The following is a 13,929-nucleotide window of genomic DNA, read 5'->3' as shown; positions in this document are numbered from 1 at the left end:
GTTGGACCATCATTTATTTTTCAACAGGACAATGACCCCAAACACACCTCCAGGCTGTGTAAGGGCTATTTGACCAAGACGAAGAGTGGTGGGTTGCTGCGCCAGATGACCTGGCCTCCACAGTCACCGGACCTGAACCCAATCAAGATGGTTTGGGGTGAGCTGGACCACAGAGTGAAGGCAAAAGGGCCAACAAGTGCTAAGCATCTCTGGGAACTCCTTCAAGACTGTTGGAAATCCATTTCAGGTGACTACCTCTTGAAGCTCATCAACAGAATGCCAAGAGTGTGCAGAGCAGTAATCAAAGCAAAAGGTGGCTACTTTGAAGAACCTAGAATATAAGACATATTTTCAGTTGTTTCACACTTTTTTGTTCAGTATATATTTCCACATCTGTTAATTCATAGTTTTGATGCCTTCAGTGTGAATCTACAATTTTCATAGTCATAAAACTAAAGAAAACTCTTTGAATGAGAAAGTGTGTCCAAACGTTTGGTCTGTACTGTATGTATATAGTCAGTCAGTCATTTTCTACCGCTTATTCCGTAGTGGGTCGTGGGGAAGCTGTTGCCTATCTCCAGCAGTCTTTGGGTGAGACACAGGGTACACCCTGGACAGGTCACCAGTCCATTGTAGGGCGACACACAAACAACCATGCACACACTCATTCATACACCTAAGGGCAATTTAGAGTGACCAATTAACCTAACAGGCATGTCTTTGGACTGTGGGAGGAAGCCGGAGTACCCGGTGAGAACCCAGGCATGCACGGAGAGAACATGCAAACTCCATGCAGAAAGACCCCTGGCCTGAGTGGCCTTCTTTCCAAATACTTTTTTACTCTTAAATAATTTATTCAATGACTACTTTTCATTTCTACTTCAGTAAAAATATACTGAAGTAATGCTACTCTTACTTGAGTACAATCTTTGGCTACTCTACCCACCACTGTTAACAAAAGCCAGGTGGTTTTTAGTTCATCTTTTTATTGAGTTGAACCTTAAGTTCTTCTGCTTTGTTTTGTTAAAGCATTTTTATTTTGTGTCCAGCTTTGTTATTTTTGATTATTCTTGTGTTTTGGTCATCTTGCCAATATTTGCCCTACAAAATGGAAGTTCAGTAGTTGGCTTAAGCATATAAATAAAAAAAAGACAATCATACAGTACATTCAAAGTCATTTAGAGGTAAAATGGTTGGTTGGATTGGGTCTTAGTGCATAATGGACTGTTTTGATCATTGCAGCCTACAACCTTTGTGCATTATGTACTATAGCCAACTACATGATAAGTTTGAAGTGCACAAGGGAGTGAAAAAAGGCAAATTAAATATGAAACCACTATAAAATTGGACACTATTAAGCAAACAAACAGTTTGACAGGTCTTCAGCTTTGGTCCATTTAAATTTTAATCTGTTAGAAACTGAAGCTCCGTCTGATGAATGTTGAGCCATGGTGTTAATAATTCCTTACCTAAAGAACAGTCCTCTCCATAGAAGCCTTCTTCACAGACGCATTGGCCATCCACACACTGCCCATTGCCAACACAGTCATTTGGACACTTCGGGATGCTGCAGTCCTCACCACTAAAATGAGGGAAACACACACATTTTCCATCCACGCACTGCCCTTTATCATTGCAGTCGGCTGGACATGTCATCTGGCTGCAGTCTACTCCTGTGTAACCCTCATAACACACGCATTTCCCATCTATGCATCGGCCGTTGTCACTGCACTCATCGGGGCAGGAGGACACAGAGCAATCAGGGCCTTCCCATCCTGGGTTACAGAGGCAGCTGCAGGTGTCGTGCTGATATGTACCATGATCACTGCAGCTTGTGTCTACACCTTAACAAAAATACATTAGAAAAAAGGAAACAGACTGTTGGTAGCTGCAAATTGTCATTTATCTTGCTCAGACTGAATGATTTTGTAAGAGATGTTATACTGTTTTTTACTACATCTTGAAGCTAAGTGGCCTCTTACTTTAAATGCAAGAGCTGACTACCTTCAGGTGCTTAAATGCATTGGTTGTGACAGCTTACCTGTAGTACCTCCTCTTCCACAGCATCCCTGAGTGCACTGGGTCTTTAGGTAGTTGACTTCTTCTTCCAGTCCATTGATTCTGTACAACAGGTTCTTGAAGCTTTCTGACTCCTCGCAATTACACTTGGGTGTCTGCAGCCTGATGTTGTGTTTAAAGACTATGTCATTCTCTCCACTGGTTGTGGTGTCTTGTTGCAGACCTACAAAAAGATTAAACTTTTCATTTAATCAGCTGTTAACAGCTTCTGATGCTAATTAAAGCACAAAGAAAGAATCAGTAATAGTTTTAATCTCCCTCTGCTTGTGCTTTATGTTTTTCACGTCTGTTTAACCTGTCTCGTGGGATGGCAGATGTTCCACGGTACAGCTGGAGCTTCCTGGGACGTCAATCTTATAGACGTGGCTGAAGGTGAGCCCCTGTTTTGTGACTGAGGGATCTGGCTGGTTTGCTATGCAGCACACATGGTGTGACACAGTGCAAAGTATGGTCAGGAGGCACAAGGCCCTCCACAGGAGTCCGGTGCTCATCGCTGCAAGAAAAAAATATTTTTTTTTTATTCTTGTTTAGTTACCTCTTCTGGCACAGACTAGGCACCTGGTGCCCATAAATCAAAGAATAATGCCAAACTCTTTCCTGACTGTTTGAAGCTACTTTCAACCCTAAATGTAAAATACAGTTAATCTATTACACCTTGAAAATATTTTAGTAACCACTCCAGGTTTTTCTTTCTTAATGAGAGTTTTATGCAGGGACTGACTGTACCAGGAAATCATTTTACTGTAACACTAGTGATTAAAATAATGCAAGCTTTTTCCAGGCTATAAATGTGTCAGAAAAAAATTGCACCATGAAAGAAAAACTCAAATTAGTGTTCCTGAAAAAAAATTATTATTGTACCAACGTTTCTGCTGATGCATATTAAAGTTTTTTGGGTTTTGTTTTTTTGGCTATTTGGCACATTTTTCTTTCTCTCTCCGACTTTGTGTTAGTAGTCTTTTTAACTACTTGCCATTATTTTCTGAAATGTTATATTGCAAAGTCTGTATTTACCAGGCATTTAGGTTCTGGAAATAGTCAGTCAGTCATTTTCTATACCGCTTCTTCCATAGTGGGTTGCGGGAGAACTGGTGCTTATCTCCAGCAGTCTACGGGCGGGAGGCGGGGTACACCCTGGACAGGTTGCCTGTTCATCACAGGGCAACACAGACACACACAGGACAAACAACCACGCACACACCTAAGGGCAATGTAGAGAGACCAATTAACCTAACAGTCATGTTTTTGGACTGTGGGAAGAAGCCGGAGTACCCGGACAGAAACGGGTACTCCGGCTCTGGAAATAATTGAGAATAATTAAATACTTGAAAATCATTAACAATACACAAAAAGAAGCAATTGCCTATTTTGAGTTCAGAGTCCATCAATGTAAGACCAAGTAACTAACTCTGAAATATATCTAAATTTGATCTTAATTAACTTAATAAGCACCTCAAAGTGACTGTTGATGACATCCAACTACCTTCACTGACTGGAGATATTTTTAAAGTTGGTGTATTTGTTTTCTGGGGGCTGCATGGTGGTGCAGTTGGTAGCACTGTTGCCTTGCAGTAAGAAGGTCCTGATTCGACTCCTGGCCGGGGATCTTTCTGCATGGAGTTTGCATGTTTTCCCCTTGCATGCGTGGGTTCTCACCGGGTCCTCAGGCTTCATCCCCAGTCCAAAAACATGACTGTTAGGTTAACTGGTCTCTCTAAATTGGCCTTTGGTGTAAATGGGTGTGGGCATGGTTGTTTGTCCTGTATGTCTTTGTGTTGCCCTGCGATGGATTGGTGATCTGTCCATGGTGTACCCTGCCTCTCACCCGTAGACTGCTGGAGATAGGCACCAGCTCCCCGTGACCCACTATGGAATAAGCGGTGTAGAAGATGAAACAATGAATATTTGTTTTCTACATGTTATATATTTGGAATAAACTACAGGGTGTGGAACAGCTCACTGAAACTGGAGATGTTTGTATTTGTGCTTCACTGGACCAGAACCCCAAATCAAGGGGTGAGGTAGGGGTTTTTTTTATTGACATTGTTTCAAGTTTAAGTGAGGACAGAACCTCTATTTTAACAATTTATGAGTTCTAATATACTCAGTGAGGCAAATGTCTGTATATTTAATCTCAGGAAACTTGAGCCATGATGTCATTGTGCATGAGTGTGAGTTTTGTATGTATGCTGGTGCACCCACTCCACATTAGAAAGCAGCAGAAAGTAAGCAGTCATCACTTTAACAGAGATCTTTTTGGTCTGAACTATGAAATTTGCTCATTCAGTCATTTCAATAGTGCAGAAAGGGCAGAAGCTCATCTGAAGCGCTGATGTCATTACATCTAATGACAGTGATGTCATGTTAACATAAAACCTTGTAGCGGCTTTCCCAAAAAAACCCCAAATAACATGCTTTAAAACTAGCATGCCTTTTAAAATATCGAGATCATTTTGGGCCTTGGTCTGTATTTAACTTTCTGGTAAAAACGTTTTAAAGTGGTCGAAGCTTCTGCACCGACTATGTTGAGCTTGTGTGGTCTGGAAGAAACACACATCGAACAGATGTTGGAGGAAAGATAAGTAGTAAAATGTGTGTTGGTTGTCAAATCCAAGCTGCATATCAGACAAATTGGTCACATTTTCGTTTTAGTAAATATCTTGTAATTGCCAAACATTGCACAGAATTAGTCTGTAAAACTGTTGGCAAAGTAAAAGTATTTTAATATAAAAAAAGTTCTCCCTGATTTCATATTTCAATTTGACTTCCAATAAAAGCCAGGTAATATCTATATTTTAATTAAAGCTTTGAGAACAACAATCTTCTCATTCAGAAGCCCTAGATGTTTAAACATAAAGCTTGGTGAGCATAAGATGGGAGAAAATGTGGAAAAGTTGAAAATGTGCTGAGAAACAAGCCAAAAATTATATGATTTAATACAGGCATACCATTGGCCAGAATATAAAAATGTCAACAATTAGATGTAAATCCAACCCATCTTTCATTCACCGTGATGTCATTACATGATTTAGGGCAAATGTAAATTGCAGGGGCGTGTAAAGAAATCTTAAAATATCCCACTTTGCTGACAGTTGGATACCATTTGTTTGCATATGAATCCTGAGTATGGTGAATGACCTTATTTATGGGAAACAGATATATGTATATTTGTCATGATGAGTTTCAAAGCATTCCAGTTTTAATGCTCTTTTTAAACTCTGCGTGTTGCTGCCTGGTAACCTGTGCACAAAATTCACCCTATGAGATATGGCAAGTTTTGTTTATTTGTGGTAGGCAAAATTACTTTGGAGGGTTTTTCATATCATATGCCAAATATTAAAGATGTTTAAATATTAGAATGAGAAAAAAGAGCGACAGTAAGGACATTCAGTTTTTTAAAACTGTAAATATAACTTAAATGAGTAGTAGAAAATGAACTGATCATAGAAGAAATGATGGAAAAACCTTTCCTATCTGTCTGACAGTAGCCACTGAATGATATACAAATGATATACAAAATACTACAGCCATGTAAAATGGCCCAAAGCTCTTCCACACAGAGAGCTTCATTGACCATGTTTATTGCTCCCTGTCAAGATTTAGTTTGTTTTTAAATCCTTCTCTTGTTTCTCTTAGAGAAGATAGAACTTTGACTTTCCGCACATAAAGCAAAAGGCTGCTACTGTCAGAAAATGTCCTGGAGTGGAAGAAAATGAGACATATGAAGACATGAGTGGAGAGGGGAAATGAACACTGATAAATGTATGACACTCACTGCTGTGGTGATGGATGTAAAGGCTGAAGGAAGGTGGAATGGTAAAAAAAAAAAAAAAGTTGCCAAATGCAATGATGATAAACTTGAGAAATAAATGAATACAACCCCCCCACAGGCGAAATTTCATTGTAAACATAGAGAGATGATGCCATTGTCTCTATCTTGTAATGTAAAAATGTGATTGGAAAGTGAAAGGTGAGAAAAAGTTTAACCTGTCTTTATCTCGTCCAGATTTGAACAGGAGTTATGGGCTAAAAGAGTAACATTTTTAACATCTAAATAAACACAAGGACGGATGAGTGAGTCATTAAAACTTTTTAAGGACATCCAATGTTTGAAAGGAGTATGAATGTAAACAGGTAAGCAAGGATTTATTGACATCTTGACATTAGCATTATATTTTTATGAACAAAAAAATCATCCACTGGTGAATATTAGTACTGCTATTGCTGCAATCAGTTCTGACATAAATAAATGACATATCTGTCTGTAAACTGAGTATTACAAGAAAATGAGTCACAGTTGTATGAATTGTTCGTTATGACTCAAAGTGGCTCAGAATGTTTTCACACAGCTACTAAATATATTGGATGCACTCCAATGGACCATATCGAACACATGTTTGGCTTCAAGGTCTGAAACGCAAAGGCATTAGACATTCACTCTGAGACAGGGGAACACAACAGGGAAACAATGTGGCTTTTTGTCAGGACATACAGCTCACCTTGACTGCATTTCAACCTGGTTTTTAAGTTGGACAAAGTAAGATTAATCACGTCCAAAAATGCCATTAAAGACTCCTTCCTGAGAGTAATTTCTCTATCTCTAATCAATGTGTTGTTATGGGCCTGTAAAAATGTTTGTTGAAAACATGTGTTCTTTTATATGAACAGAAGAAAGAGTGAGTCCATGTGTGTACAGTATGGGAAAGTAGACATTTAAAGCTCAAAGGAGCAGAGGAAGAAGTTTTCTTAAAGTAACACTTTAATCACATGGATGAAATACATACAATATATACTGAACAATACCTTAACATAAAACATTACTTTAAGAGTCTTGGAAACTCACAGTGCCATACGCCATGAATAATAAAAAAGGAAAGGACAAAGAAACCTGCGTTTTTCTTTTGCTCCTTTGAGGAAAAATAAAACTTCAAAAAACCAATATCCTTTAAAGTGCTTTGAAAAAGTAACAATTTTGCACATTTTGTCCCATTAAAATCCCAACTTTTAATGTGTTTTATTAAGATACTATGTGCTTGAATAACTAAAAAGGTAGTAAAGAGAAAAGGAGAAATCTTTTGTTTTGTTTTTTTTCAAATTATTTTACAAATCAAAAATGAACCAAGTCAATACTATGTTGAATCGTCGTTTGATGTAATTACTGCTGCACATTTCTTTGGACCATGACTCTACCAGCTTTACCCATCTAGAGACAAAAATCTTTGCCCATTCGTCTTTGCACAGTAGCTCAATTTCTGTAAGACTCGACATATCTTTGAACATGAATTTTGAAGTCTTGCAACGTGTTTCTAATAATATTTAGGTTTGGACTTTGCTTGTTCACTAATGTTTTCTAACAAACCTCTGAGGCCTTCACAAAAAATCAGTATCTACACTAGATTAAACTACACACAGGTGGACTTTACTGATCTTTTTTATATTTATAGGCAGTTGGCAGCAATGCATTTTATTTACGGTCATCAGAGTAAAGGGGCTGCATACAAATGCTCACCACACTTTTCAGATTCTTATTAGTAAAAACAATAGAGTTAAAGTTTTTAGTTTTATCAAGACAAAATGGAAAAGGCAATGTTAGGGAACACAGACACAAAAATACATGAGTAGAACTTAGCTTGTGCACATTGAAACAATCCTCTTTAGACAACAGTGATGCATTATATGCATGTGTGGTTTCAGAGCCACATTTCCATTCATTGCCTTTTATTTTTCTTTCCTTTCCTATCCAATCTGTAGCTTGCAAACTAAACATGGAAAGTAAAATGTAAAATGCAGCTGAGCTCAATTATCATCTGTAAATGGAGATAATATCTTCATGATCCTGTTTGCTTCTTGTTACCCGCACAGACCACAAGTAGACCTCGACATGGACCTTATTTTAAAATATTGTAACTCCACTCCCTCAACAGGGTTGTCAATAAAACTACTGAGATTGTAATAAGAAAGCCGATGAGACTAGAGATGTATTCATTTTTGATGTTTTTCAAAAGGACAGATTCAGTCAGTGAAGACAAATGAAAATATCCTCTCTGTAAGAGTTTTGATGTTTCCATGACAACACTTCTTATGAGCTATCAAATAAGGGTTGCGGGTCTTTCTCTCTTTGCCTCCTCCTCTGCATCATTCTGCACAACTGAGGGCCCACATCTGCAGCTCATTTTAAGAGCGCTCCTCTGTTTCCCCGAGCCAGCACAGTAGCTTTGAATAGAAAATCTACTGGATCAACAGCCTGTTAAGGATATCTATCTCACCAGCAAAAACGTTATTGTATTTAGTTAGGTTTTTATCATGAAGGAAAAATTATTGCTGTCAGCTTTATTGACAAACAAAACATGATTATCTACAATATATTGGAACTATTTAATTAATATATAGGAGGCACGGATGATGGTTTTAGCATGCTTTTAATCGCAATTGAAAGCTGCTCTGCCTGCTGGGAAATTAACCATCTTAATTTATATAACCCGGTCACAAAATACTCTGTGTGGTTTTATGTTACTTTTTTACAACAAATCAAACTGGCATTTATCTATATTTATTATTGTTTAATCAAGGTTTCCAGGGTTTTCTCCGGAATATAATAGTCATTCATGCCTAACAAACTCAAAAACAGCATTAGCCTTTGGAACGTATTGAAACAACCTTAAAACTTCGACCCAGAAGTGGAGACTACCTCATTTAAATCACAGAAACAATCTGAACCGAGTTTGTTGTGAGAATGTAGAAAAAAAGGCATTAGTAAAAGGTGAAAAACTGCTGCAAAGATGACTAAAGGCCTATAAGCAGTGCTGCAGATAAGTAGTATAAATGAGATTTTACACAGCCAAATAAGACTGCAAAGAGATTCAGTACAATAAATGTGATTTAACTGTGCAAAATCTGGAAATGGGCCTTTTGAAATTGTCACACATTTACAGCCTATTCTGTCAAAAGTGTATTTTTTTTTATAATAAAAAGTTTATTGATCGTAAAGATGAACAATAAAAAATTCTGTTGACTTACCCCAGGATTGCTACGTTTTTTCCTCCTTTATCTTTCGTTTGTCTCTTTTCTCTGAAGGTCTGAATGTCACTAACCAACTCTGCCTCTGCCACCTGTTGACAGGCCAGAGCTACTTATTCAAAGATCCCTACACTTCCAGTCTCTCTCTCTCTTTCTCTCTCTCTGTAGGCCAATGGGTAGTCAGTTTGGGAGTGTCTCTGCTCCTCTCTACACTGCTGAATAAGGAGGATGAAGGACCTCAGGAGCAGGAGGGGTAATTGACTACTTATTTTTTTTTATCTTGAAGATAATGGCTCTTGACCTAAACACTCTTTGTACATTGGTTCTCAATGCTCATAACTCCTTTTCCAATTAATACTGTGAATGTTTAATTGCAGTAACCAAACAAAGCATGATGACTTAAACTTAATCTCTGTAGCAGTAACTGAATAAAGATCTGGTTGAAAGCAGTGGGGTTGAAGCCAAGACAAACACAGATTTAGTTCAGGGTAAAACACTCCTCTGGGGAATAATTATTTTTGACAGAATTTATCCCTTATGGCAAAACAGAGCACAATGAATACACATTCAAAAGCACATTCAAAGGGAATGGCAGACATACAGGCTGTGTTAGAGATAGAGACAACAGAAGAGCACCAGCTGTACATCCTGGAATAAATCTTTCTTCATCAATGGCTTCTTGAGAACGATGATAATGATCATTTTGGTGAATCCACGGCTCTTCTGATGAGTAAACAAAACCAAAAAAACAAAAGACTTTAACTTGATTTAAATTTTTTTCTCTTTAAAAATGTGTCTCGCATTATTCTAGTGGAAATGGCCACCACCGAGCGCCCTCTGAAGACACATCACAGCTAAATCCTTCAAGCTGACAGAAAAACCACCAAATTATAAATCTTACCCCTTCAGAAGATGAGCACAAATGCAAAGATTTTTTTTAATGGTTCCCTTAAAGAACAAGTTAAATGTAAAGTATAAGTATGTAGGGTGGCCTGGCTTTAAATACTCTACATAAGGAAGTTTTGACATTCCTATGGGGACAGATAGGGAACACTGGGATTTTTTGAGGTATGAGCTGAGACTGTAGGTGTGACCCCTTAAATACTCCTTGTCCACCAACGCAGTACGGAGCCCGTTCCAGTTCTCGAACATGATTTCAAACCGGTGACCCGTGTTTCCAACAACGAAAAGCGGTTCCAGAGTCCGAACTCTGGTTCAGCTCAGGCACCGCGGAATACTTGATTCTTTTGCGCAAACCGTAACCTCACCTATGGGCGGGTCGAAGCAGCAGACAATAGAAGCAACAAGTGCGCCGGCAAGGACGAAGAACCTACCTTATAAACATTATTTATATAAAAACACACTAAAGACACATTGTATAACTACTCCTTTCTGTTTCACTTGCAGATGCTGAATATATACTACTGAAAACATTGTACCATTGTTTTTGCATGGAGTCGCGGTCTCCTTTCCCGTATTAATTGTAGTGTACGGACGCTCTCTTTTTGCATTAAAAGGAACATTGCGCACAGCTCAGCAATGCTCCACTGTCTCGCTATCATGTTGTGAAACGGCCACTGTTGAGTCATGCTTGGTTGCCAAAACTGGTGGAAACACAAGTACTCAACAAAACTCCACAGTTCCAAGGCACGTGGACCAAACCGGTTCAAGAGTTCCTTCGGTGGAAAAACACTTAAAGAGAAGTTTTAGCCATAGACATTATGACCCGATATAGTTTTTTTGTTGTTGTGTTTTTAACATCAAACTTTTTAAAATAAGTACTGTGAAATTACTGTATTATACATTTATAGAAATGATGTTGTGTTCATGAGGAACTGTTTCACAAAGGACAAAAAATATATAAATTCTAAAAAAATCTATTTCCATAAGGCCTAAAAAAAGTGAATTGTAGTTTGCAAAATAAATAAACTTCTGAGTGTAAGACACCAAAACTGGCGGTTGTCCTGGCACCCACATCCACCTAAATCTAACTGGTACTGATTGTTTTAGGTATTCTGCGTGTTGTCCTGCATATATGGGTTTCAAGCTACGTCCACTCTAGTAATTTTTATGAAATTTGCGTCAGACAATATCACAAAACAACTATTTTATTTACTTTGTAGGGGTGGACACACATTATGTAGGTTTAAAAGGTGATTCTGAATGATGAGTTGTTGACTATTTAGTGTACTTTATCTTTATTGTGTTTTTATGACTAAAATTTGCATAAATTTGCAAAAAACAAAAAAAACATGTTAAATGTCATTTAGCAAAGAAATGTGTTAAAGATTGTTGAACCCTACTATCATTTTATGTAGCAACATATAATTGCTTTTTATGGAAAAACACTAAGCCCATTTAATTTAATCAGTTCTGTCTGCTTATCATGTGTAGCTATTTACTTTTTCTTTTTAACATATCTTTTTGTATTAGTTTATCATTGTTAGCATTATGGTTTTGCTTTGCGACCAAGTTATAGGTTCTTTAATTTTTTACATCACCTAAAAACATTCTTATATTATTCAGCAATAAGCCAGTAAATGTTTTGTTGTTGTTTTTTTGAGTAGTAACATGTTACTACTGTACAATACAGTATTTGTGCCCTATTGTACGCTAGTTCAACATCATATTGTCAATAAAATGACAATAGCTACTGGGCTAGTGTAACTAGTGAGTTACTGCTATTTTTACAAAAAAGCAATTTACATTATATATTGTTTACTAAATAAAAACATGCTACAGTCTAAAATGTCGTATAATATTTTAACCGTTTTTGGTTTTACTTTACTTTTTTTCCTTTAACCTGACAGAAATGTTGGTATTACTAGCAATAAAACACTTTCAGTAACACTGCACTTGAAGAATAAGCAATGTAAAGATGACATGCTGTGTGGTAGGAAATGCCATTTACAGTGCTCCGTGGGACGATGAGAAACTACGTCATGCACGTCTCTATTTCGAGAGAAAAATGTGAATGTTTCCTATTGTGTGTGTTGGTTTTGCCCCATGCTGGGAAAATGTACCCCATACAGATGTAACAGAACTCTTCTCAGCAGAGTGAATTTTATATTATGTTTTTTTTTAAAGTGATGCATGTCTGCACTCAGCTTCCTTCCCCTCCTGGGCAGAAGACAAACTTTCAGATGTTATTAGAAGAGCCCACACACACCTTTTGATTTACTTTCTTTATTCATTCCTGTTCTTTTCTCAGGGTGAAATTCTGTTTGTGGAATAAAAGTGGTCTTTTTTTGTTTTCCAACATCAAAATGCAAACCAGGGCACACATAAAGGTCAAAGCGGTTTCTGAAATCCTTCTGGCTAATCCCATTGATTTAGCCTGTGTATAACAAGCATGTGTTGATTGGATTTATTTGCATATGTTAGTTTATGTTATTGTCTACTGCCTTAGAATACTCATTAAAAGATAGAAAAACACAGTTCTTTTTAAAGTACCTCAGGACTCAGACCTTTTCTGATTAAAAAAACAGACACTCAACTATTTAGTGTGTTTCAGTTTATATTAAACATGCCAATGAAAATAATCCTTAACTTTATGATGACAATACCTTGAATCAGATTTAAAAACTGAAAAAGAAGCTGCTAAGTTATATTTGCTATGACAGTTTCTTGTACAACGTATTTTTTCTTATTTAAAATCTGATTAACAGGATTGGTTATGGCTCAGGGCTTGCAATTTCCTGTGTTCTAAAAACAAGCACCAATACAGTGATTATCCTTGAAGTCTCGTCTTATTTCAGAATGGCTGCTCGCATGTTTACCATAGATCCTTTGGCCTCTTTTTTAGTTTTTGAATGACTGACGGAGAATAGTGGACAGATTGTTGTGGAGGAGGGGCTGCATGGTTGACTGCTGAGCATGCAAGGTTAGGAAACAATTCATTGTGCTTTGAGTCTGAAGCTCGGCATCAGAGCCATTTGTCAAACACAGCTTAGAGCTGACCTCCAGAAAACACCATTGTTTTCTCCCTCTAATATACATGCTTTACATAACAGGATGAAAAAAAAACAGCTGCAAGTATATGAGCAGTATGCACCCCCAACTAGGAAAATGTTACTTGTGTTTTTGACAGTCTCCGTGGTAATATGCTTAAATCTTGCTGGATGTAATGGCGGGCTGGCAGCTACATCCTTCCATCCAAACAACATAGCCGTCGGTCTGCTGCAAGATTCCCTGATGCTGTAGTAAATGTCAGACTTAAAACCCAGTGTAGTGATGAAAGTAGTGGAAACCACCATCATCCATTGGCCAATGTGACAGTAGGTTACCAAGGAAACTGAATGCAGACTGCTGCACAGACATTACTGCTGACTAAGGAGTTACACTGCTTATGCAACTCCCCCTGTTGCTTGGGGTGTCAAAAATAGGTCAGGTACTTCTCCCCTTCCACATGTAGTTTGATCTGCATATTTAACCAGAATATTTTTAATGATGTTGCTTTAATTCAATTCAATTCAATTCAAAAATACTTTATTAATCCCAAAGGGAAATTAAATGTTGTTGTAGCTCATATTATGAAGGTTTCCTCAAAGAGCCATTGTAGATGCTGATGGCTGTGAGCAGGAAGGATCTCCTGTAGCGCCCCGTCTTACAGCAGATCTGAAGAAGCCTCTGACTGAAGACACTCTGTTGTTGTAGGACAGTCTCATGAAGAGGATGCTCAGGGTTCTCCATAATGTTCTTCATTTTATGAAGAATCCATCTTTCCACAATGATCTCCAGAGGTTCCAGAGGAGTCCCCAGAACAGAACCAGCCTTTTTTATCAGCTTGTTGAGCTTTTTTAAGTCCCTGGCTCTGATGCTGCTTCTCCAGCA

At 37.8% G+C, this 13,929-nt stretch overlaps 1 protein-coding gene across 1 annotated transcript in view; it reads right to left on the bottom strand.

Annotated features, from left to right (window-relative positions):
• tnn (tenascin N) overlaps positions 1–9,254 on the bottom strand; it is a 60,028-nt gene extending 50,774 nt beyond the window's left edge. The window contains exons 1-4 of the mRNA XM_047367018.1: positions 9,097–9,254; positions 2,375–2,572; positions 2,042–2,242; positions 1,470–1,844 (exon numbers count right to left, since the gene is read on the bottom strand). Of these exons, the coding sequence (XP_047222974.1) occupies positions 1,470–1,844; positions 2,042–2,242; positions 2,375–2,570 (772 nt within the window). The 5' untranslated portion in view covers positions 2,571–2,572; positions 9,097–9,254. The remainder of the gene's footprint in view (positions 1–1,469; positions 1,845–2,041; positions 2,243–2,374; positions 2,573–9,096) is intronic.
• Positions 9,255–13,929: the final 4,675 nt, after the last annotated feature.

This window comes from Girardinichthys multiradiatus, chromosome 6 (assembly GCF_021462225.1).
Source record: "Girardinichthys multiradiatus isolate DD_20200921_A chromosome 6, DD_fGirMul_XY1, whole genome shotgun sequence".
NCBI lineage: Eukaryota > Metazoa > Chordata > Actinopteri > Cyprinodontiformes > Goodeidae > Girardinichthys > Girardinichthys multiradiatus.
Note: the sequence above shows the minus strand (reverse complement) of the source record. Positions and strands in the feature narration are given on the sequence as shown.